Source organism: Pleuronectes platessa, chromosome 2, assembly GCF_947347685.1.
Source record: "Pleuronectes platessa chromosome 2, fPlePla1.1, whole genome shotgun sequence".
Lineage (NCBI taxonomy): Eukaryota > Metazoa > Chordata > Actinopteri > Pleuronectiformes > Pleuronectidae > Pleuronectes > Pleuronectes platessa.
Window position 1 is genome coordinate 20,439,686 of NC_070627.1, and position 25,509 is coordinate 20,465,194.

Genomic DNA, 25,509 nt, shown 5'->3' on the forward strand with positions numbered 1-25,509 from the left:
TTGATATGATATCTGATGTTGATCTCTAGTGAGTTAAGGAAGTTAGGTTTTATAATTTATAGAAAATAACGCTAAAAATGATTTTTTTTTAATGAAATTCAGAAAATCCAATCACTGCAACTCTGTATATAGCTTATTAATATAAAATAGTTTATATATATTACTATTATATTCATGATTTGCACAAACACAGTTTTGAATTTGTGTTAAACTTCACCATAGAGGTTTTGCACTTCACCGTCATCCTCTTCTACTGATGAAGAGTCTCTGGTTTGACACGTGTGCTGACGAGCGTGTGCTCAGTCAAAGTCTTTGATCAGCACGAGGCAGCAGATCTGCTCTCTACAGGGTCACCACTTTCCCAGATCCACACAGAGCCCTGTGAGTCTCTCTCCACCCCCCCCCCCAGTCCTCCACCTGTTCCCCTGACATCTAACTATTGTCCCTGAAGCATTAGCACCATTCAGCACTATTGTCTCCCCGAGCTCTCTGATTGGCTGAGACTGTGAGAACCTGCAGCCAGACCCAGACCCACACATTGATATGGAGATGTGGGACTATAAATAGGAGGGATGAAGGCAGCAGAGATCAGATTGTCTCTACACAGACCTCTACAGCACAGAGACCCACACATGGCTCCTACAATCACTGCAGCAATGACCAACTCTCAGGAGCATCTGACTCGGAGCCACAAGGTAAATTGAAGATTCAAGGAGACGTGCTCTTCTTCCACGAGAGCTTGTGTTTGTTCACGCTGACTCTTGACTCCAGGATGAGTTGATGACTGACCTTGTTCTTGTCCCTGCAGCTCAGAAAGCCTCTGGTGGAGAAGTTACGCAGAGAGCGAATCAACAGCAGCATCGAGCAGCTCAAGTCTCTCCTGGGTCCAGAGTTCCTCAACCAGCAGCCAGACTCCAAGCTGGAGAAGGCAGACATCCTGGAGATGACCGTTTGCTTCATGACACAGCTGCTGCAGCAGAACCAGCAGCAGAGAAGACTGATGAAGCACTTCAACAAGCTGCAGTCTTCCTCTGAGGAGAAGCTGAGAGAGGCTGACTTCTCTCCTCTGAGCTCCACAGTCCACAGCAGCATCACCAAAGACAAGAGTCCGGTCAGCAGCGCCCCCTGGAGGCCGTGGTAGACTCCTACACTGGAGTTACCAGCAGACAAACTGGGACCAGCTCAGTGGTCAGACACGACTGGAAGTGAATTCCATGACATGTAAGGACTTGTTCTTCTGTATGAACAGAAACATGTATTTGTGTGTTGGACGTTTCCTGAGGAAAAGAAGCAACAATATCTTTCAAGTGAAGAAAGAAAACATCTTGTCATGCATGTTGCATGAATCACATCTGATTGCATCGGCAATTATTATTGTACCTCACTGTGTGAGTGATTTTTCATCATAGGGTTTGTTACCTGTTGCTAAACATTGATCTAAATATCCGTTTTATGGACGTGTTTTCATCAGGATTTTAACTTTGAATTTCTCTGTTCAGTCAAATATGATCTGTTTGACGTTTATTTCATTTTCTTAATGAACGAGAACATCTTGTCATGCATGTTGCATGAATCACATCTGACTGGGTCAGAAGTTATTATTGTACATCACTGTACTTCATGTATTTGTATTATATCATCATATGATAACATTTGTTAACTATTGATCAGTATTGATCATTGTCATGAGAAGATATTTGTCCTTTTTATGGACATGTTCTAATTGGACTTTACTTTAATCTGTGTGATTAGTCACAACTGATCTGTTGTAAGATCAATATTCTTTCTTTTGTGAAGGTTTTGTTTTATCACAGTTTCCTTGTTCGTAACATTAAATTCAATAGTAATATTGTGTCCTCTTAAATAGTTTTGATCATGTCGATCATAATCTTCATTGTCCTGATTTGGATATTTTTGTAGTAATGGATCTCCATCACTTTATGTTATTGTTGAAAACTGATCTGTTTAAAGATCAATATGTTTATTCTTTTACTGTAAAAGTTTAAACTTAATGTCACAGTTTCTTGTGACCATTTGTTTTTACTTCTGAAAACTGATTGAATTTCTTGATCAGTAAGAACAATGTGATTTGTTGTAAAGTCATTTGTGTTTTTACTGTTTTTACCTTTGTTGATTAACGACAAACTTCTTTTCCATGTGGAAAAATGCTGTGAAAGTACAGTGAGCACTGTGTCCCCACATGCTGTCGACTGTTTGTCTTTTATAAAGACACTTGTTCCCTCACTCTCTCTGAGTTCACTGCGTCTTGTAGAAATCTACAAGTTGTTGTTGTGACGCATCGTCACCTCTAGTTGGCGCTGTCAAACTCTCATTGTGACTTGTTGAATAAACAAACTGTCAGATGAAAATGATGTTTCCTCGTCATCTTTTTATATTTCTCTTGATAATGATGAAGAACATGTGTTTTCATGAATTTATTTCACTTCCATGAAAAAGATCTTTACAGTGAATTTAAATTCTCACAGATCAGATCACATGTCACCTGAGGAGAAACTGTGTCATTAATCTACAGTTTATTGAGACATTAGTGTTGTTGCATTAAGATGTTTGATGAAGTTCAGACTCTTTATCTGCACTGAGTGAAATCATCAAACCAAAGGAGAACATGTACATTTCAAATCAGACTTTTACTGCAGCATCCTTCAGTGAAAACCGTGTTTTAATATGAAAGGTTTGAATTGGACTTTGAAGAGGCCACACATTGTCTGTAGCGTGACGTACAACAGGACACACTTGTATTGTTGTGTCAGTGAAAGCAGTGAAAGGACCGAGTGTGAGAAACCAGAGGAAACTCACTCACAGAGCCTGAGGGACCATCGATCCTGACCTCTGACCCCTGACCTCAACACACACACATTAAAGAGACTCTGGATCTGAATATTAAACTGGCTTCATACCAGTTTGAGTGTAAATGGACAGAGAAAAGTTTCACATGGGCTCAGTTTGTTTTGTCAGTTTTAAAATCCGCTTTTTATTTCCAGTTAAGTCTGAACACAGCAGAGTTTGATGGTCATCCTTGACTCCAGCAGCAGTCGACTATTCTCCAGAGGGAGTTGGCACACTTCAGGGAACAGCTGCCTCACCCTCCCTCCCTCGTGTAGAGAGACCACCGGTGGATCCAGCTGCTGACTCCATCACACACTTATGAATGGACCATCAACATGTCTCACACAGATTAAAAGTGAATTAAATAATCTGGCAGATTAATTGAGTTGAATCTTTATGATCATTTGTGTGTTTGAACTGTACAAACTGTCAGAGACAGCCAATGAGGTTCTTTCCCTCCAGATGGTCGGTGACGCTGGGCTCTTTTTCTACGACAACACACGTCCAGGATCAGCCACAAAGCTCCATTCAAAGTTTGTGGTTCATTGAGTCAGTGGGAACCTGAGAGACAGTTTCTACTCACCCTGAAGTCAGAGGACACATCTGGACAGCTGCAGGATCCTCGTTGTTAGCCCTTGTAAATACAGTGTGGACATTAGACACGTACACAAATAAGCTGATCAATACAGGAATTTGTTCCGGGAAACAAAGGGAAAAATTCAAATTCTTTATTTAGGCAGAATAAAAGTGTCATAAGTTAAACTTTCTATAAACTTAAGATATATCGTCCATCAATTAAAAGGTTCAGGCAGCAGATCTGCTCTGAATTTTAAATCCAGTCGTCAACATAAACACTCTGTTTTGACTATAATATATATTTTTACAGTTACAGATGAAATAGTAGCCCATTAGCTCCTGATAATTTGAGTTTACATTTTAAAACCATCACAGCTCAGAGGGATCCAATGAGGTTGTTTCCCTCCAGATGGTCGGTGGGCTGACTTCAGGTCAGTGTCTCCATCGCAGCACACGCCCACGTTCTGTCACAAAAGCCGCTTTCAAAGTGCTTTTGTCGTTCACTGACCACATCATTCAAACACTGAGTGTGGGAAACTGAGAGAAACTTTCTACTCACACCAGCAGACACAAGACGACACAGCTGCTGCAACTGGACACAAGGACAACCTCATACATTCAATCATTAATGAAAAAAATAAATAATGATATTTGATATGATATCTGATGTTGATCTCTAGTGAGTTAAGGAAGTTAGGTTTTATAATTTATAGAAAATAACGATACAAATGATTTTTTTTAAATGAAATTCAAAAAAACCAATCACTGCAACTCTGTACATAGCTTATTAATATAAAATAGTTTATATATATTACTATTATATTCATGATTTGCACAAACACAGTTTTGAATTTGTGTTAAACTTCACCATAGAGATTTTGCACTTCAGCGTCATCCTCTTCTACTGATGAAGAGTCTCTGGTTTGACACGTGTGCTGACGAGCGTGTGCTCAGTCAAAGTCTTTGATCAGCACGAGGCAGCAGATCTGCTCTCTACAGGGTCACCACTTTCCCAGATCCACACAGAGCCCTGTGAGTCTCTCTCCACCCCCCCCCCCCCCCCCAGTCCTCCACCTGTTCCCCTGAGATCTAACTATTGTCCCTGAAGCATTAGCACCATTCAGCACTATTGTCTCCCCGAGCTCTCTGATTGGCTGAGACTGTGAGAACCTGCAGCCAGACCCAGACCCACACATTGATATGGAGATGTGGGACTATAAATAGGAGGGATGAAGGCAGCAGAGATCAGATTGTCTCTACACAGACCTCTACAGCACAGAGACCCACACATGGCTCCTACAATCACTGCAGCAATGACCAACTCTCAGGAGCATCTGACTCGGAGCCACAAGGTAAATTGAAGATTCAAGGAGACGTGCTCTTCTTCCACGAGAGCTTGTGTTTGTTCACGCTGACTCTTGACTCCAGGATGAGTTGATGACTGACCTTGTTCTTGTCCCTGCAGCTCAGAAAGCCTCTGGTGGAGAAGTTACGCAGAGAGCGAATCAACAGCAGCATCGAGCAGCTCAAGTCTCTCCTGGGTCCAGAGTTCCTCAACCAGCAGCCAGACTCCAAGCTGGAGAAAGCAGACATCCTGGAGATGACCGTTTGCTTCATGACACAGCTGCTGCAGCAGAACCAGCAGCAGAGAAGACTGATGAAGCACTTCAACAAGCTGCAGTCTTCCTCTGAGGAGAAGCTGAGAGAGGCTGACCTCTCTCCTCTGAGCTCCACAGTCCACAGCAGCATCACCAAAGACAAGAGTCCGGTCAGCAGCGCCCCCTGGAGGCCGTGGTAGACTCCAACACTGGAGTTACCAGCAGACAAACTGGGACCAGCTCAGTGGTCAGAGACGACTGGAAGTGAATTCCATGACATGTAAGGACTTGTTCTTCTGTATGAACAGAAACATGTATTTGTGTGTTGGACGTTTCCTGAGGAAAAGAAGCAACAATATCTTTCAAGTGAAGAAAGAAAACATCTTGTCATGCATGTTGCATGAATCACATCTGATTGCATCGGCAATTATTATTGTACCTCACTGTGTGAGTGATTTATCATCATAGGGTTTGTTACCTGTTGCTAAACATTGATCTAAATATCCGTTTTATGGACGTGTTTTCATCAGGATTTTAACTTTGAATTTCTCGCTTCAGTCAAATATGATCTGTTTGACGTTTATTTCATTTTCTGAATGAACGAGAACATCTTGTCATGCATATTGCATGAATCACATCTGACTGCATCAGCAGTTATTATTGTACATCACTGTACTTCATGTATTTGTATTATATCATCATATGATAACATTTGTTAACTATTGATCAGTATTGATCATTGTCATGAGAAGATATTTGTCCTTTTTATGGACATGTTCTAATTGGACTTTACTTTAATCTGTGTGATTAGTCACAACTGATCTGTTGTAAGATCAATATTCTTTCTTTTGTGAAGGGTTTTGTTTTATCACAGTTTCCTTGTTCGTAACATTGAATTCAATAGTAATATTGTGTCCTCTTAAATAGTTTTGATCATGTCGATCATAATCTTCATTGTCCTGATTTGGATATTTTTGTAGTAATGGACTCCCATCACTTTATGTGATAGTTGAAAACTGATCTGTTTAAAGATCAATATGTTTATTCTTTTACTGTAAAAGTTTAAACTTAATGTCACAGTTTCTTGTGACCATTTGTTTTTACTTCTGAAAACTGATTGAATTTCTTGATTAGTAAGAACAATGTGATTTGTTGTAAAGTCATTTGTGTTTTTACTGTTTTTACCTTTGTTGATTAACGACAAACTTCTTTTCCATGTGGAAAAATGCTGTGAAAGTACAGTGAGCACTGTGTCCCCACATGCTGTCGACTGTTTGTCTTTCATAAAGACACTTGTTCCCTCACTCTCTCTGAGTTCACTGCGTCTTGTAGAAATCTACAAGTTGTTGTTGTGACTTATCGTCACCTCTAGTTGGCGCTGTCAAACTCTCATTGTGACTTGTTGAATAAACAAACTGTCAGATGAAAATTATGTTTCCTCGTCATCTTTTTATATTTCTCTTGATAATGATGAAGAACATGTGTTTTCATGAATTTATTTCACTTCCATGAAAAAGATCTTTACATTGAATTTAAATCCTCACAGATCAGATCACATGTCACCTCAGGAGAGACTGTGTCATTAATCTACAGTTTATTGAGACTTTAGTCAAACTCAGTGTTGTTGCATTAAGATGTTTGATGAAGTTCAGACTCTTTGTATGCACTGAGTGAAATCATCAAACCAAAGGAGAACATGTACATTTCAAATCAGACTTTTACTGCAGCATCCTTCAGTGAAAACTGTGTTTTAATGTGAAAGGTTTGAATTGGACTTTGAAGAGGCCACACATTGTCTGTAGCGTGACGTACAACAGGACACATTTGTATTGTTGTGTCAGTGAAAGCAGTGAAAGGACCGAGTGTGAGAAACCAGAGGAAACTCACTCACAGAGCCTGAGGGATCATAGATCCTGACCTCTGACCCCTGGACTCAACACAAAGAGACTCTGGATCTTAATATTAAACTGGTTTCAAACCAGTTTGAGTGTAAATGGACAGAGAAAAGTTTTACATGGACTAATTTTCTTAAGACAGATTCAAAATCAGCTGTTTATTTGCAGTTAAGTCTGAAAACATCAGAGTTTGATGAACCGAGGAGCAGAGCTGACAGGACATGTCAAATTTATTATCAGAGCAGAAACTGGGTTGTTTAAAAAAATAGATAAAACCATCAGAAACACAACATTAGAACCAAATACCAGACAGGTGAAGAGACACAAACATAAGACAACACAGGATAATTTCGTCATGAGACAAACATGAGTCAAGGTCCAGTGAGAAGGAAAAAGTTCACTAGAGGCTTCATTTGTGAAAATTCATCTGTCAAACTCCTCCTATTTTAAATCTCTCTGAAAATCATATTTCAGAAGTTTGTTCTCCAAGAACTTGTTATTTGAATTTATTCACTTTTAATAAAGCTCTGATATTATAAAAGCGATTTTAATTGGTTTAATTTCTGTTTTGTTTTGACTCTTTTCTCATCTGTGACATTTTATTATTTTATTCATGCTCTAATTCTGTGTGATTTTCAAACAACTTTTTAAATGTTTCCTATTGTTGCCCTTAATTCTTCATTTTTAACATATAAAGCATTTTGTAACTGAGTTTTAAAGGTGCATTATAAATAGAATTTAATATTTTTATCATTATACTTTCAGAATATTAATGACCATACATATAAATAACAATCTTATGAAATTAAAACACAATAAAAATCTAACTTTTGCATTTTACAACGTGAATGAATGAGTTAATAAAAGTTGATGCAGACACTTTGCTCATGCACCGTGTTTCCCTGTGTAACAGTCTGTGGACAGGACACCACTGTCCATTCGCTGCCTGAGACACAAACCTCACACACTTCACTTGTGTGGAGGCTCGTGTGTGTTTCCTGCTGACGGACAGAGAGCGGGAAAACTGTGGAGCTCAGAGCTGAGTGTGAATGACGTCCACTCCAGCTGCAGCAGAGGAATCCTCCACAGGGGTTTGGCACACTTCATCAAACAAGCCTCCCCGGGAACGCCTCCCCCCCCCTCCACACACACACACACACACACACACGTATGGAGCTGAAGGTTCGGTCCGATTCATGATCAACAATCAGATGTGTTCATGACTGAAGGTTATATGACGACGATTAGAAGAACGACGTTAAATACACTTTCCCCAAAGTTTTGTTTTTCGGTTATTTCAGAGTTTACAAATGATCAGAATCAGCCAATGGGATCGTTTCCCTCCAGATGGCTCAGGCAGTGTTTCCATGACAACACACAGCAGCATCCATCACACACGTCTCTTTGTTGTTCTTTGACCACAACTCAGGGAGTCGGTGTGGGAAAGGGCGCTGAGCTTGTAACTCACACACATACACACACACACACACGCACACACACTTATGCACACTCACACACGCACACAACAAGGCACGTGTCAAAAGACTGCTGCATCTGGACAACACACTGTTTTTATCAAATTCTAAAACAGACCTTTTGAAGAATGTTGCAATTTGAGGAAATGCTCTTTTAAAATAATACAAACATGCTCTATAATATTAAATCTTACCTTAAATGATCATTTGAAAATATAAGTATTTGGACATTTGGCTCTGAAGAAGTTAAAAACTACATATTAACAATTTCTTCTTGTTTTAAATATATATATTTTCACTTCATGTGTAACTCATACAACACAACATGAAGGTTTCCTCTTCACGTGTGCTGACGAGCGTGTGCTCAGTCTTTGATCAGCACCAGGCAGCAGATCTGCTCTCTACAGGGTCACCACTTTCCCAGATCCACACAGAGCTCTGTGAGCCCCCCCCCCCCCCCCCCCCCAGTCCTCCACCTGTTCCCCTGAGATCTAACTATTGTCCCTGAAGCATTAGCACCATTCAGCACTATTGTCTCCCCCCGACCTCTCTGATTGGCTGAGACTGTGGGAACCTGCAGCCAGACCCAGACCCACACATTGATATGGAGATGTGGGACTATAAATAGGAGGGATGAAGGCAGCAGAGATCAGATTGTCTCTACACAGACCTCTACAGCACAGAGACCCACACATGGCTCCTACAATCACTGCAGCAATGACCAACTCTCAGGAGCATCTGACTCGGAGCCACAAGGTAAATTGAAGATTCAAGGAGACGTGCTCTTCTTCCATGAGAGCTTGTGTTTGTTCACGCTGACTCTTGACTCCAGGATGAGTTGATGACTGACCTTGTTCTTGTCCCTGCAGCTCAGAAAGCCTCTGGTGGAGAAGTTACGCAGAGAGCGAATCAACAGCAGCATCGAGCAGCTCAAGTCTCTCCTTGGTCCAGAGTTCCTCAACCAGCAGCCAGACTCCAAGCTGGAGAAAGCAGACATCCTGGAGATGACCGTTTGCTTCATGACACAGCTGCTGCAGCAGAACCAGCAGCAGAGAAGACTGAAGAAGCACTTCAACAAGCTGCAGTCTTCCTCTGAGGAGAAGCTGAGAGAGGCTGACTTCTCTCCTCTGAGCTCCACAGTCCACAGCAGCATCACCAAAGACAAGGGTCCGGTCAGCAGCGCCCCCTGGAGGCCGTGGTAGACTCCAACACTGGAGTTACCAGCAGACAAACTGGGACCAGCTCAGTGGTCAGAGACGACTGGAAGTGAATTCCATGACATGTAAGGACTTGTTCTTCTCTATGAACATAAACATGTATTTGTTTGTTGGACATTTCCTGAGGAAAAGAAGCAACAATATCTTTCAAGTGAAGAAAGAAAACATCTTGTCATGCATGTTGCATGAATCACATCTGATTGCATCAGCAATTATTATCACCCCTCACTGTGTCAGTGATTTATCATCATATGGTTTGTTACCTGTTGATTAACATTGATCTTTGCTGTGAAAACATCTAAATGTCCTTTTTGTGGGCGTGTTTTCATCAGGATTTTAAATTTGAATTTCTCTGAATCAGTGATATATCATTTTATGATAACATTTATTAATATTATACCTCACTGTACTTCATGGTTGAAGAGAACACAGTGGAAACATTTTAAAATGTTTCATCAATATTGATCATTTTGATCAGAAACGTTAAATCTTTTAATCTCTGTTATTTGCCAAATTTGATCTGTTGTAAGATCCAAATGATTATTTTCTTCTTAAAGATATTTTTTAATGTCACTTTGTTACAAATTTCCAGTGACTGTTGTGTTTTTATTAGAAACACTGATGTGGACATATTGTCAGAATAGTCTTTACTTCACTTTAATCTCTGTTGAGAATTTTTTTTTATTTCCTGTGGAAAATAATGAAAAAGATGAACTTTATCTTTCATATTCAGAAAGAATCTTTGTGCTGGTGCATGAATCTAGTCAAACATGAATGATTGTTTACATGTGTATCACTGTACCATCACTTTGTGGCGTTAGTGAAGCAAACACTTCTACGACTGCACAGATGTATTTGTCCTCTGTTTGGACACTTTTTACAAAATTGACTTTTTGTATGTCTTTGATTTGATCAGTTTTCAGATCACTTTGTATTTTCATCCTTTTGTTTAAAATGTTTGCTCTTTAAGCTGATACATCCCAGTGATTTTTGTTGTACAAAAATGTCCTGATTTACAGCCAGCATTGATCACTTTGTGATTATCTTTATTTGATCTGATCTGAGATCAGTTGTAAGGTAATTTAGAAAAGTTTGGTGTAAAACTGGATGATGATGAATCTCGTTTGTCTTTTGTGAAGACGGAAGTTCCTCTACCCATTTTGAGTGCAGTGTTTCTTGGAAATGTCACCAAGTTGTTGTTGTGATGCATCATCACATGTGTCTGCTTCGATTAGAAGCTTTTATAAAACATATGACTGAGTTCGACAAATAAATCAATTTAATACAAACTCTTTTTGTCCTCAACTAATTTTTTCTTATGTCAAGTTCTGCTGTTTTTATTTAATGTTCCTTTCATCATTTTTCTTACATATTTAGCAGAGTATTGTGACATCACACTTTAATGATAAACATCAGTATCACATCTGTAGTTTATTTCATAGACACACAACTAAGCATATTTTGTCTTTACTCACATTGGCTGATGAGGTGGAGGATTCCCTTCATTCCACTGGTGAAGATAAATTATTCATAGTTTTGGTGCATTCCTCAGTTCCTGGTGCTGGAATGTGAAAACCTCAAACAGAACTGTGATGGTTAAGGAGACTCACATCTATTGTTGGTCTGGTGAAAGCAGAGACACAACAGATTGTGGGAAAGGCTCTCACAGAGTCTGGAGGGACAGTAGATGGTGAACTCTGCTCCCGAAGAGGTTAAAGAGCGAATGTGGAGGAATCAGAATGAAAACCTGACCAGAGCTCAACAGAGGCAACGGCAGCTAAAACAAAAAGTTATTTTTGTACTGAATAACAGATTTAATTATTTTAATATTTAAATAGATTTATATATATACAATTCACAGCTGATGTACTTGTTGTTTTATACGAACTTAAATGTACTGACACTCATAACTGCACTCAACCCTTTTCACTCGACTTTAACTGACATGGGGGATTGTGTTGTTTTGTTTCATTCACTTTCAAGCTGTGTATTCATTATTTATTTTGATTATCTTCAGCACTAAACACTATCTCATCCTTCTCTGCACAGCGGATGTACAGAGAAGTGACAATAAACTTTCTGAATCTTGAATCTGAAAGTAAAACTTTTAAATATATTATGTTTATATTATTTATATATATTGTGACAGGATATTGTTCAGTGTCAATCTGAATACTGTGTTTGAGAAGCTCTTAATGTTTTTGTTTTGACTGCAGTTAATTTATAAATAGAATAAAATAAAATAATAACCCATTTGCAATCCTCGACTATGGCAAATGTTAGAGTTTATTATATTACTTCTCCAATTTCATAGTTTGTTATATAGAAACAACAATCAAACAAAGTAAAATGAAATAAAAGGATTGATCCCTGTGTGGTTGGGCAGAGACGGTTGTGTCTGAACATGTCTCAGTGTGAACAGTGTGTGGTCAGAGTGTGGGAAAGCTGCAGTCGCCTGAATCACAGTCCAGTCTGATTAGCATCTTTATCCAGACCAGCAGTCGTCTATTGTCCTGAGGGATTTGGCACACTTCAGGAAACAGCTGCCGTCCCCCCCCCCCCCCCAACTCCAGATACAAAGCTTTAAAAATCTATATTTTAAAAACTGTCAGGGATCCAATGAGATTGTTTCCCCTCCAGCTGGTCGGTGGGCTGACTTCAGGTCAGTGTCTCAATCGCAGCACACGCCCACGATCTCTCACGAAAGCTGCTTTCAAAGTGCTTTTGTCGTCCACTGACCACATCATTCAAACACTGAGTGTGGGAAACTGAGAGAAACTTTCTACTCACACCAGCAGACACAAGACGACACAGCTGCTGCATCTGGACACTTTATCCCAGTTTAACAAATAGATCACAAACGCTGACTTTCTACATATGAACTCATCAATTTAATTTGTACCTCACTCTAGTTAATGCACTGATAGCATTCGATAACATGAACTACATTTAAACTGATATTTATAATTGTGGTATAATGCTTAAATGTAATTAATAATGGATATAGTCATGATCTTTTTCTAATCAGGAAAAACAACTAAAAGCCCATTAACTCAGGTTTGATTTTATTCTTTATTTAATTTATCCAGTCCTGGTTAAACTGTATATTTTGGTATTATTTGTATATTTCCTTACATTTATGTTGTATGTTTACTGATTTATTACCTCACACTGATACTTATTGTTCTTGTCGTCCCCTCTGCGATTATATTGTCTTTTCTTAAAGTAAATTGGCCTTAATTCACTACATAAGTGTGGGTAAAACCTAATGACATTATAAATAGACACAAACAGTGATAAATGACAACGCTAAAATATCTTAATGTCCATTTAAATCATATTTTGTCATAAAGAACATCAGTATATGTTCTCTTCTTGTAAAAGGTCACAGATTAACAGGTTAAGTCACAGTCAAGTCACTTTTGCTAGAATAACCGTTGCATCTGGTGAACGGTATTTTACTACAACGCAAAAAAAATTAGGTGTATTTATGATTTAAAACTTATCAAGAACTTTTTGTGACCGATGTGCCTTATAAATAATTTAGTGGCCACAGGTCAGAGGTCAGGATCTATGGTCCCTCGGGCTCTGTGAGTGAGTTTCCTCTGGTTTCCCACAGTCGGTCCTTTCACTGCTTTCACTGACACAACAATACAAGTGTGTCCTGTTACACGTCACGTTTCAGACAATATATGGCCTCTTTGAAGATGGCTAACTTAAAATATATTAAATTAAAACTACTGAAACGCACTAATATCATAAAATAATGGTCCAGGAGGAGTGTCTTTAAATTTATTATATTATCATTTAATTAAATTTCCTGATTTATTCTATACAGAGTGATGTATCATTTATGACCTAATTTCATTGAAAAACAATCTCAACTAAAACTCAATTGTATTAACTATTATTTGTATTTGTTTGTAATTAAATGCAGGAGCAATGGTGCAGATCTATATCAATTAGGATTATAATTGGAAATCTATCATAATAAAGAGGGTCACTTTAAAATACAATGACAAGAGAAAAATGTTTCATACGAAAGTTTGTTTATTCAACAAGTCACAATGAGAGTATGACAGCGCCCACTAGAGGTGACGATGCGTCACAACAACAACTTGTAGATTTCTACAAGACACAGTGAACTCAGAGAGAGTGAGGGAACAAGTGTCTTTATAAAAGACAAACAGGCGACAGCATGTGAGGACACAGTGCTCACTGTACTTTCACAGCATTTTTCCACATGGAAAAGAAGTTTCACAATTCTAAACATTATGCTTAATAATCGAACTTTTATTATTACACGTTTTACTTAAAATACTTAAATAACCATTTTGATCTTGACAGATCAGTTTTCAACAATCACAACAAGTGATGGAGCGTCAATTATGACAAAATATCCACAAGAGGATAATTAAGGTATCAATTTGATTAGTACATTTCCATTGTTGGAAAATATTACAGTTGTGTTGTATTTTAACAATACATGACACACAATGTAAAACAAAAATGTGATATTAAGTAAACTCTTTGTAAAAGAGAACATTTTGGGGATTTTCAAAACAGAGTCATGTCCATAAAAGGAACATAAAAATATTTGTTAATGACAACAATCAATACTGATCAATAGTTAACAAATGCTATCATATAATGATAAAACTCTAATACACAAAGAACAGTGAGGTACAATAATAACTGCTGATGCAGTCAGATATGATTCATGCAACATGCATGACAAGATGTTCTCGTTCATAAAGAAAATGAAATAAACATTTGGATCTTAAACAGATCATATTTGACTGAACAGAGAAATTCAAAGTTAACATCCTGATGAAAACACGTCCATAAAAAGGACATTTAGATGTTTTCACAGCAAAGATCAATGTTAATCAACAGGTAACAAACCATATAATGATAAATCACTGATACAGTGAGGGGTGATTAATAATTGCTGATGCAATCAGATGTGATTCATGCAACATGCATGACAAGATGTTTTCTTTCTTCACTTGAAAGATATTGTTGCTTCTTTTCCTCAGGAAACGTCCAACCCACAAATACATTTTTCTGTTCATACAGAAGAACAATTCCTTACATTTCATAGAATTCACTTCCAGTCGTCTCTGACCACTGAGCTCGTCCCAGTTTGTCTGCTGGTAACTCCAGTCTGTAGGAGCCTACCACGGCCTAAAGGGGGCGCTGCTGACCGGACTCATGTCTTGCAACCCAGTCTCATCAGAAAACGTTCAATGGCAACGTTGGTCCACTTGGAACGACGTTACCATCTCACAATCTGGCCTCTCAGATTGTGAGATGGTAACATTTAGTCCTCCCATTGTTTTGCATTGGCGTGTTCTCACGTCACGTGACTCTCAAGCTCCCGTCTGCGGAGAGGAAAACATGGCGGAGATTCCCTGTTTTTTCAGATAAAAATATAATTTTGTAACTTAGTTTGGGCATAAAAATACATTCTGACACCATTTCTAGCGAGAAATGTGCTCTTTGCTTCCACAGTCTTCAGCCAGTTCGTGCTTATGATAAATATTTTAATAGTTATCACGCATGTTTTTATCGTTGCTATGATGGTTGCCATGCCACCACGGCGCAGCGTGGTGTTTAAATCACAGTCCCTGCGTGGTGTCCTTCAGTGATCGTGAATGTTATTCATGTTATATAATAGTAATATTTGAGGCTAGATTACATCTCTAATGAGAAGGATCCTGGGAGTCTGTTTATACCGAGGCCGGCCCGAGTGCGCGACCGGACCGAGTGCGCGAGCCGAGCGGCCCGAGTGAGCGAGCCGAGCGGCCCGAGCGGCGCGAACGGACATGACGTGTGGCTGTCGTAAAAACCCTATTTGTAAACAACCAGTCCTTTAACTCTGGGCTGCATCATAAACACGGAGCGCTTGGAAGACCACGATGTCATCTTCCTTCTGTCAGGTAAGTAGTTTATTGTTTTTAAAGATCGTTACGATCTAGGTTTACAGTCCGAGTGCGGAGAGAGTCCGTCAATCCACACTATGGACGCTGTTCATCAGCTAATACGCCATTGTTAGCCACATGCTTCAGGCCACGGTAGCCTGTGCTACCTGGGAGGTGAATACATGGTTGTTGAAACCAGTTCAAGACGCTTAGCTCATCATTGAGGGACGCTACAATATAAATATAAACATGAATTTGATTTATGAATGCTTTAGATTAATAAGGAGTGTATTTCTCTACTATTACTCCACAATATCAGGTCAATTTGGTTTAATGTATAGTATGCACTATGACAATAATGTTTCCATGTTATGGAGTTGCGATTCATTTGATAAAACAATTGCTATGTTCTGTTTTTTAATCAAGGAGGATCAAAGTGAAGCTACAGGAGTTTCATTAACGTCAACAACTTGGACCGAACAGTTTGTTTTGCTTGATGAAGAGCAGGAAGGGCAGCCTGGAGAGAAAGAGAAGCCGGGTTGAGCCCACTACCATCATCCACGTACCACGAGGAAGATGAGGGAGAGAAATGATCCTACCATTAAAGAGGTACTTTTAAGTTACATACCAGAAACACCATTTTATATAATGTGCTAAATATACATTTTTATTACATCCCCAAAGTACGCTTGCTGAAATACAAGTTAATATCACACTGAAAGAATTTTGATCAATCATGCTTCCCTGCTGTGATTGTTTAACTGGGAAAACAACTTTTTCCACAGGAAGGCAAGTAAATTTAAGGAATACATGTGCAAAGTTTTCCTCTGTTATGTATAATGATGACCCCCATCAAACATAATGTTAGCAATATTTACACCTTTTAATTTATACTGATTATTTCTGTCTACATGTGTGAATTTGCCTTCATTAGTTTCAGAAAAGAGCGATGATGTATCGGTCAGTGGGCGGCAGCACGAGACTCCGCAAACTAGTCTGTAAGCAAAGCAGACGAAGGCATTGAGGTTGCGGCCTGCCATCATTGTTATTTTGCTTAAGGGACTGAATATGTTTCATGCAGGAATATTAGCATTTCCCTTATATCTACCAAAACTGCTTGTTTCACAGACTGCAGTTTTGTTTTGATCCGATGTGGTGTGCAAATACAACCGTATCTGCAATGGGTTGTGGGGCATTAACATTTGTAACTCTAATTTTGTTTTGACAGACTGTGAAAAGAACGTTGAGAACATCACCACTCTACAGGAAGACACAGTCCAGTAATGGGTGTCAGAATTTCAGTAGTGAACGACAGGTACTGTGGAAAAATGTGTGTCATTGTTGTACAATGTCCTTTGACTCTGTTTACACAAGGTTAACACAAAAAGGTTTGATTGTAAACTGATATCGGTACGAATTCATGTTATTCTCCTCTTCACAAGAAACAAACAATCCAAATTACCTGCAGAAAGCCCTTGATGGACGCTTCAGCTGCATCGTCAGACTGGCCAGACAGCAAGATGCCAACTTTAATGCCAATTTATTTGTGTTACATTCTGTGACCAAATGTATAGATAACTTTTTGTAGATTGTAAAAAAGATAACCCATTTATTTAAAAAAAACTACACTAGAATTACCGCACTGCGTTGTATGACTCCGCTAACCAGTGCAGTGTCCGTCTACATATTTCTACATATTTTCTCTCGTATAAATGACACTGTGTCTCTTGACAACTGAAACCATAAGATGAGGTCAGTGTGGCCTTGACCTTTTGACTTTAACACAAATACACAGTTAGACAATCCGAAAACATACAGTTATGCCAAAATATATTTTGTTTCACATTCTAGATGGCATAAGCAGAGACATCAACTCAGGAAAAATATTTCTGTATTTCGGTAATTCTAGTGTAGTTTTTTTTTAATAAATGGGTTATCTTTTTTACAATCTACCAAAAGTTATCTATACATTTGGTCACAGAATGTTACACAAATAAATTGGCATTAAAGTTGGCATCTTGCTGTCTGGCCAGTCTGACGATGCAGCTGAAGCGTCCATCAAGGGCTTTCTGCAGGTAATTTGGATTGTTTGTTTCTTGTGAAGAGGAGAATAACATGAATTCGTACCAATATCAGTTTACAATCAAACCTTTTTGTGTTAACCTTGTGTAAACAGAGTCAAAGGACATTGTACAACAATGACACACATTTTTCCACAGTACCTGTCGTTCACTACTGAAATTCTGACACCCATTACTGGACTGTGTCTTCCTGTAGAGTGGTGATGTTCTCAACGTTCTTTTCACAGTCTGTCAAAACAAAATTAGAGTTACAAATGTTAATGCCCCACAACCCATTGCAGATACGGTTGTATTTGCACACCACATCGGATCAAAACAAAACTGCAGTCTGTGAAACAAGCAGTTTTGGTAGATATAAGGGAAATGCTAATATTTCTACATGAAACATATTCAGTCCCTTAAGCAAAAATAACAATGATGGCAGGCCGCAACCTCGATGCCTTCGTCTGCTTTGCTTACAGACTAGTTTGCGGAGTCTCGTGCTGCCGCCCACTGACCGATACATCATCGCTCTTTTCTGAAACTAATGAAGGCAAATTCACACATGTAGACAGAAATAATCAGTATAAATTAAAAGGTGTAAATATTGCTAACATTATGTTTGATGGGGGTCATCATTATACATAACAGAGGAAAACTTTGCACATGTATTCCTTAAATTTACTTGCCTTCCTGTGGAAAAAGTTGTTTTCCCAGTTAAACAATCACAGCAGGGAAGCATGATTGATCAAAATTCTTTCAGTGTGATATTAACTTGTATTTCAGCAAGCGTACTTTGGGGATGTAATAAAAATGTATATTTAGCACATTATATAAAATGGTGTTTCTGGTATGTAACTTAAAAGTACCTCTTTAATGGTAGGATCATTTCTCTCCCTCATCTTCCTCGTGGTACGTGGATGATGGTAGTGGATGATGGTAGTGGGCTCAACCCGGCTTCTCTTTCTCTCCAGGCTGCCCTTCCTGCTCTTCATCAAGCAAAACAAACTGTTCGGTCCAAGTTGTTGACGTTAATGAAACTCCTGTAGCTTCACTTGGATCCTCCTTGATTAAAAAACAGAACATAGCAATTGTTTTATAAAATGAATCGCAACTCCATAACATGGAAACATTATTGTCATAGTGCATACTATACATTAAACCAAATTGACCTGATATTGTGGAGTAATAGTAGAGAAATACACTCCTTATTAATCTAAAGCATTCATAAATCAAATTCATGTTTATATTTATATTGTAGCGTCCCTCAATGATGAGCTAAGCGTCTTGAACTGGTTTCAACAACCATGTATTCACCTCCCAGGTAGCACAGGCTACCGTGGGCTGAAGCATGTGGCTAACAATGGCGTAATGCCGGTCGCGCACTCGGGCCGGCCTCGGTATGAACAGACTCGCAGGATCCTTCTCATTAGAGATGTAATCTAGCCTCAAATATTACTATTATATAACATGAATAACATTCACGATCACTGAAGGACACCACGCAGGGACTGTGATTTAAACACCACGCTGCACCGTGGTGGCATGGCAACCGTCATAGCAACGATAAAAACATGCGTGATAACTATTAAAATATTTATCATAAGCACGAACTGGCTGAAGACTGTGGAAGCAAAGAGCACATTTCTCGCTAGAAATGGTGTCAGAATGTATTTTTATGCCCAAACTAAGTTACAAAATTATATTTTTATCTGAAAAAACAAGGAATCTCCGCCATGTTTTCCTCTCCGCAGATGGGAGCTTGAGAGTCACGTGACGTGAGAACACGCCAATGCAAAACAATGGGAGGACTAAATGTTACCATCTCACAATCTGAGAGGCCAGATTGTGAGATGGTAACGTCGTTCCAAGTGGACCAACGTTGCCATTGAACGTTTTCTGATGAGACTGGGTTGTGTCTTTGGTGATGCTGCTGTGGACTGTGGAGCTCAGAGGAGAGAAGTCAGCCTCTCTCAGCTTCTCCTCAGAGGAAGACTGCAGCTTGTTGAAGTGCTTCATCAGTCTTCTCTGCTGCTGGTTCTGCTGCAGCAGCTGTGTCATGAAGCAAACGGTCATCTCCAGGATGTCTGCTTTCTCCAGCTTGGAGTCTGGCTGTTGGTTGAGGAACTCTGGACCCAGGAGAGACTTGAGCTGCTCGATGCTGCTGTTGATTCGCTCTCTGTGTAACTTCTCCACCAGAGGCTTTCTGAGCTGCAGGGACAAGAACAAAGTCAGTCATCAACTCATCCTGGAGTCAAGAGTCAGAGATCTGTGTGGATCTGGGAAAGTGGTGACCCTGTAGAGAGCAGATCTGCTTCCTGATGCTGATCAAAGACTTTGACTGAGCACACGCTCCTCAGCACACGTGTCAAACCAGAGACTCTTCATCAGTAAAAGAAGATGAAGGTGAAGTGCAAAATCTCTATGGTGAAGTTTAACACAAACTCTAAACTCTGTCCAAGTTTACAATTCCTGTATATACTATATTACATATTTCATCCCTTCTGCAAGGCACAGGAGATAAACATCAGGTCTCACAGATTTTTTAATTGATTCAATTTAGTCTCACTGGTGTCCAGATAATAAATGTTTCAATTATAAAGTACATCTCAACATACTGTCACATTATCACTATCAATCAAAAGGTAACAAATGTTATCATATATTTATAAACTACATGTACTTTAATTTATATATTTATCCTCATAATACATTTGACATGTCTTTTGTATGTTAAATGTACACTAGGTGGTAGTCTAACCACAGCTGCACTTTGACTGTGGAGTAAAATATATTATTATCTCCATCTGAAACATAAAGTAGCAGAAAATGGAAATACACAAATAATGTCCAATAAATATGTACTGAGGCACAATGCTTGAGTGCATGTACTTGGTTTCTCATGAAAGATGATGATGGAGAGAGGAAATATAATAATTTTAGCCATGTAATTAACAATAATAATAATATGTATATTTCAAATTCTCACGTTTAAACTGCGTTTCATTCTGTTGGAAAATGTCTCCCAGTGAAAGGTTAAACACATGGTTCGTGGGAGTCAGATAAGAGGTGTACCCGGTGTCGAGAGGGCCAACTGAAGACAGCTTGTGTGTGCAGATAATGAAGAAGGCCCCCCACCCACCCCCCCTCACACACAACGCTGGGCTGTCAGACAGTTGTTCAGCTTGAACGGAGCGGAGGAGACACGGCTGCTGAGTTTTAAGGTAAAGCCCCAAAACAGGGAGAGAATGTGTTTTAAAAATTTGAATCAAAGACAAACCATATTGAGGGAGAGAGACAGACACACAGGCAGAGATACAGATTGAGGTTATATATAACCATATCATGCTTTGAGGGAATTTAACCAAAAACTGTCTTACTTAACCTTGAAGGCTCACTTGATACAAATATATTGTTTTCTTGACATAAATAAGCATTTTATCGTTCTCTACCTCCTTCCTTCACATTGTGTATCTGTCTTTGGATTAGCCAGAGGCTTCAGGACATGTGACCATAGCTGCTACTACTACTGTGCTTACTCAGCCGGCTCTGAAGAGCTCATTATTTCACCCCACATGAATCACACTTGGGATCAGGTTGCTCTGCATCCAGATATTTGTACTGTCACAGAGATTTATTCTTTGAGATGATGTAGGACTGTGGTCTGTAGATGGCCCTGATTCTTTTCTACAAAAATGACAAATGTTTCATGTCATTTTGTTTGCCAAAATTCGATGTTGGCGATGCACTGCAATCACTTGATTGGCTGCTTTGATTTAATATTTGAATAGGTAAAAGACACATTTGAGCTGTTCCTTGAGTCATTTCTAATATCTCCACCTGATGATGATAAGTCAGATATTAAGGGATTAATGTTGCAGGTCTGTGTGTTTGGAGTGGAACCGATCAGTGCCAGGAAGTGTCCCTGCTTGGATTCTTGAAGCTAAATGTTCTGGAGGTGTTGTGGATTTAGTTTAAGCTGACAGCTGTGATGGGAGTTGCCAACACAAATCGCAGAGACACATTTTTCTTGGGTAGTTAAGGTTTTAGTGAAAGTTCTCACCCCAGAAATATAGTATATTTACATTGCTGCCAATAGGTAGTAGACTACTGGTGAACTGAGATTTGGTCATGAAAAATAACTTTCCTCACTCTGATGAATTGATATATTTGCTGCTTCCCTCTCAACAGAGTCTCACAGAGCTATGGGGGAGAAGGAGCAGTCTACTGGAGGGCCTCATTTCGTGGGGACTAAAGATGAACTGATTGCAGCGAGGCGCTCGTTCAGAACACTGGAGGGTCGGGACATACTTATCGTCTACCAACAGGGAGTGTTCTATGCTTTGGATTCTTACTGCTATCGTGAGTATAGTTGTTTTCATGCTGAACATAAAGCACCGGTCATTTATTTGGCACAGAGTGTGACCTTTATGATCTGGTTACCTCCACCAAGCAGGATATGCTTTCACCGCTGACCTTCTAATTGTTTGTCAGACGGAATATGCAAAAACTAAACTTGGTGGAAGGATGGGACTAAGGTCAAGAAAGAAGCCATTACGATTTGGCGCGGAAACTGACACAAGGCTGGGACCGAGAATATATTTTTTAACTTTCTTTAACATTGGGAGATAGAGCATTTTTCACCAGTATCCCTGAATGAATGATTCATGAAACTTGATGACGAGACTGTGGAAGGACGGGGTTATGGGTCAGGGATGTAAATATAAAGAATTTCAATATTCTAGGGTAAATAAAACAACATTCGTATAATTGAAATGAAACACACTCTTGAAAACATCACCAGGCTTATTTTATATACAATTTCTGTCAATAGATCCCTCTCACATAAATCGTATAGACTGGACCTTTAAATGTTGTTGCAGATCTGGATTGGGGGGCGGATCAATCAATTTTTCCACTTTTTAAAATATTGTGAGATAGGGCCTTCACAATTTTTACAGGAAATGATTCAATGATCTAAGTGAAAACAATTCGGCATATTCAGGGGACTGGTTCCTATGAGTGTGTGCAATTTGCTGCAATTTGATTTAATCTAAGGGGACTTGGGGGCCTTGGATCATATTTAACATATAGCAACTATCAAACCACTGGTACAAAACAATGTGAATTTTCATTGGGATTATGAAAGCTGATAACATATACAGATATCCTGTGATCCACTACAAAAATATATTGCTGCTAATAGAAATCCTGTCATGGGGTTCTTAACACCGGGCTGCCTTAAATTGTTGTCGTACATTTGACCTCATATCACAAAGTACAGTTTGTGCATTCAGCAGCATGTTAGTGTACTAATTCTGTAACACACTGCTCCTTTATGGTTCCTACAGATGCTGGGGCGATGCTGCAGAATGGAGACATTGAGGTGAGGTTAAGGTTTGACTCAAGAGAAGTAAAAATACCATTAACAATTTGTTTTTTCATGCCTTTGCACACTGTTCCATTTACATTAAAAATACTGAGCCAAGGCCTGTGGAAATGCAGTATTTAAGAAATCAAACCTCCATAATATTAAATGTTATAATTAAAATGTCAAAGAAGTAACACTTCCTTTGTTTACCGAACACACATAGGAAATTGATGGCAAGCTGTGCATAATTTGTCCAAATCACAAGTACAAGATCTCCCTGGCCCAGGGGGAGGGCATATACAAGGGCACAGACCCCAGACAGAAGCCACCTGTGGCCAGATGGTACTCCAAGGGCGTGAAGCAGCGGACCCACATGGTCACCGAGACCGACGGGAAAGTCTACGTCCAGCTTTCCGAGGCAACAGGCTGGATCGACTCCGACTACTACCAGGGAGAAAAGGGCAAAGTGGAAAGGGCCAAAGCCAGGGCTGCTGAGAAGGAACCCTCCTGATGGTGTAACAGATGGATGCAGATGCCATTTTTAGTCTTTCTTTTTTAATCTCCCCTCATTTTCTCCGACGGATGTGTGTATAGAGAGGATGTCAGGTATCAATATAACACTTGAATGTTAATCTTCTTTATTTGGGGAGAATTTAGAGTTTTTCATTGTTCTAATTGTGGTTTACTTCTTGACAATAGATATTAAAATGTTTTCCCACAAGATCGGGTCAAATATTTCCATCTTTCACTGACGACCAGGCCAACACTGGTGCATCCCTTTACATGTCAATACTCTGTGTACTATGCATACACATGGATCAATAGGGTGAAATATTTTAAGCTGATCAATAATGCCCTCGAGCGGAGAAGGGTTAATGCAAAATGTAAAGATCCCACCACAGTAGCGACCACTTCTTGTAAAGTCCATGTCTGCATATTGCCTCAGATGTAATATCAGGAAGCAGGAACTTCTGGCCACAGCCTGCACAGGTTCAATCATTTGGGGTTAATGTTGTGACGTGGGTCTGGTCCACTGGAAATAATCCCTACCAACACACCAAAATTTAATAAAATAAAAAACAACAGCAGCAGCAGCCACAGACGGGCGCTGCGGGTGGGAGGCTCTCCTGTCCTGACCCTCATCAACCCTCATGAGCAGTCCGCTGCACAGTGGCTGGAGATATTTAAGGTTTTGTTGTGAACAAAAGATTATTCTACTTTAAAAGAATTGATGCACATTTTCATGAATGTGATAATTTTTTCGCTCTTGCTCAGAGATGAGCTCCGCAGCAGTCTGGTGACTTTATGAGCTGAAATCAGCAGCATTAGCTAACAGCACAGACTAGAAGCAGCGGCTGGGCCACTATAGCACAATTCGAAGGTGGTTGATTTACAAATCTGAAGTCTTCCTCATTCACTGAAACGGAGCAGCAGTGATGGGGGAACCTTCTTGTTTCCCAGCCACTCTTCAGTGACAGCTATTATTCATTCCATTTTTATGATTTTTACTTTGTATAGTAGAATTAGTGGTCGAATGGGGCGGCACACTCTCTCCTCCCCTTTCCTCAGATCACTGTCTTTTCCTTTTTTCCCCTTCATTTTCTTTCCTTCTCCCTCCCTTTCTTTCTTTTTATTTGCTTTTTCTTTGACACACACACACACACACACAAATACACACACACACACACACACACATACACACACGCACACATGGACACGCCAGCATGAAGCCAACTGATGATAAATATATTCTGTTTTTACTATTTAGTTTGTATTTGTACTGTACTGTCCTCTATGTTATGTACTTGTACTGTTTTTGTACTTGTACTATTTTTTAAATATTTTAATTACAACGTGTAATATGAAGGGCTCTGTATGTGCTTTCTATTCCCTGGTGCATTATAGAAATTATTCTTTCTACTGACATTCAGCATTTTATATGCGATGAGAAGTTATATCAAAATCCCATAAAAGGGCAAAATAATCTCATTTCCTAACCACCCTCTCCTTGAGCTTGATGTAAAATGTCACGGTATCAAGGAGACGTGATGGAGTATCTACAAGGAGTCGCGAGGTTCAGAGGAATTCAAACTGAACCAGAACAACTTTATTTATAACACAAGACGCGTACACACTCAGTGCTGTTTGCCTGTTCGGATCATACAGAGGGAACATTTAAACACAAATCTCTTCAGTTGTTTTTGTGTGATCTTGCTTACAAACAAACATACAAACCAAAAACAAGACAGATTGGGATGAAAACACAACAAACCTGGTGGAGGTGGCTACCAAAGCCATGCAGAAGACATACAGCAATGCTCCATCCCTCCAATTTTTTTTATTTTTATTACTGATATAATATGTAGCAACACTAAAATTTAGCCTAGTTTAACACATCTGTTGTACAGGTTTTATAGTTGTTGTGCAAAATGATTCATTGAATCCAGCTCTCCTGTTCTTTCACGCACTGCACGTTATTTGAGTTCTATCCTTTCTTAACAATTTGATGTAAAAGGTGCAGACAGCCTGTCACAATCCCGTTCTAT

At 39.3% G+C, this 25,509-nt stretch overlaps 5 protein-coding genes and 2 long non-coding RNA genes across 8 annotated transcripts; 5 read left to right on the plus strand and 2 right to left on the minus strand.

The window, feature by feature from the left end:
• Window positions 1-572: 572 nt before the first annotated feature.
• LOC128459722 (transcription factor HES-2-like) lies at window positions 573-1,141 on the plus strand. The gene is made up of 2 exons (XM_053444543.1): window positions 573-695; window positions 809-1,141. Exons 1-2 carry the CDS (start codon window positions 573-575, stop codon window positions 1,139-1,141), a joined length of 456 nt encoding a protein of 151 aa, XP_053300518.1.
• A 3,511-nt stretch (window positions 1,142-4,652) lies between these two features.
• LOC128459704 (transcription factor HES-2-like) lies at window positions 4,653-5,221 on the plus strand. The gene is made up of 2 exons (XM_053444522.1): window positions 4,653-4,775; window positions 4,889-5,221. The coding sequence occupies exons 1-2, from the start codon at window positions 4,653-4,655 to the stop codon at window positions 5,219-5,221; spliced, it is 456 nt and encodes a 151-aa protein (XP_053300497.1).
• Window positions 5,222-9,024: 3,803 nt separating this feature from the next.
• LOC128459734 (transcription factor HES-2-like) lies at window positions 9,025-9,593 on the plus strand. The gene is made up of 2 exons (XM_053444572.1): window positions 9,025-9,147; window positions 9,261-9,593. The coding sequence occupies exons 1-2, from the start codon at window positions 9,025-9,027 to the stop codon at window positions 9,591-9,593; spliced, it is 456 nt and encodes a 151-aa protein (XP_053300547.1).
• Window positions 9,594-14,785: 5,192 nt separating this feature from the next.
• On the minus strand, window positions 14,786-20,638 carry LOC128446317 (transcription factor HES-7.1-B-like). The gene is made up of 3 exons (XM_053429339.1): window positions 20,582-20,638; window positions 19,518-19,803; window positions 14,786-14,829 (listed from the first exon to the last, which is right to left on the minus strand). Exons 1-3 carry the CDS (start codon window positions 20,636-20,638, stop codon window positions 14,786-14,788), a joined length of 387 nt encoding a protein of 128 aa, XP_053285314.1.
• On the plus strand, window positions 15,482-17,403 carry LOC128456449 (uncharacterized). Its single transcript, XR_008341837.1, has 3 exons — window positions 15,482-15,550; window positions 15,959-16,141; window positions 16,761-17,403. It is a non-coding gene; the product is annotated as an uncharacterized LOC128456449 (long non-coding RNA).
• On the minus strand, window positions 17,562-18,955 carry LOC128456457 (uncharacterized). Its single transcript, XR_008341838.1, has 3 exons — window positions 18,462-18,955; window positions 17,755-17,841; window positions 17,562-17,627 (listed from the first exon to the last, which is right to left on the minus strand). It is a non-coding gene; the product is annotated as an uncharacterized LOC128456457 (long non-coding RNA).
• Window positions 20,639-20,686: 48 nt separating the features above from the next.
• On the plus strand, window positions 20,687-23,684 carry rfesd (Rieske (Fe-S) domain containing). 2 transcript variants are annotated; one of them, XM_053440994.1, is made up of 4 exons: window positions 20,687-20,816; window positions 21,784-21,954; window positions 22,944-22,978; window positions 23,187-23,684. In XM_053440994.1, the coding sequence occupies exons 2-4, from the start codon at window positions 21,798-21,800 to the stop codon at window positions 23,472-23,474; spliced, it is 480 nt and encodes a 159-aa protein (XP_053296969.1). In that variant the 5' UTR covers window positions 20,687-20,816; window positions 21,784-21,797; the 3' UTR covers window positions 23,475-23,684. The 2 variants fall into 2 exon arrangements, with proteins under 2 accessions (XP_053296969.1, XP_053296979.1); XM_053441004.1 differs by having other exon boundaries at window positions 23,229-23,684.
• Window positions 23,685-25,509: the final 1,825 nt, after the last annotated feature.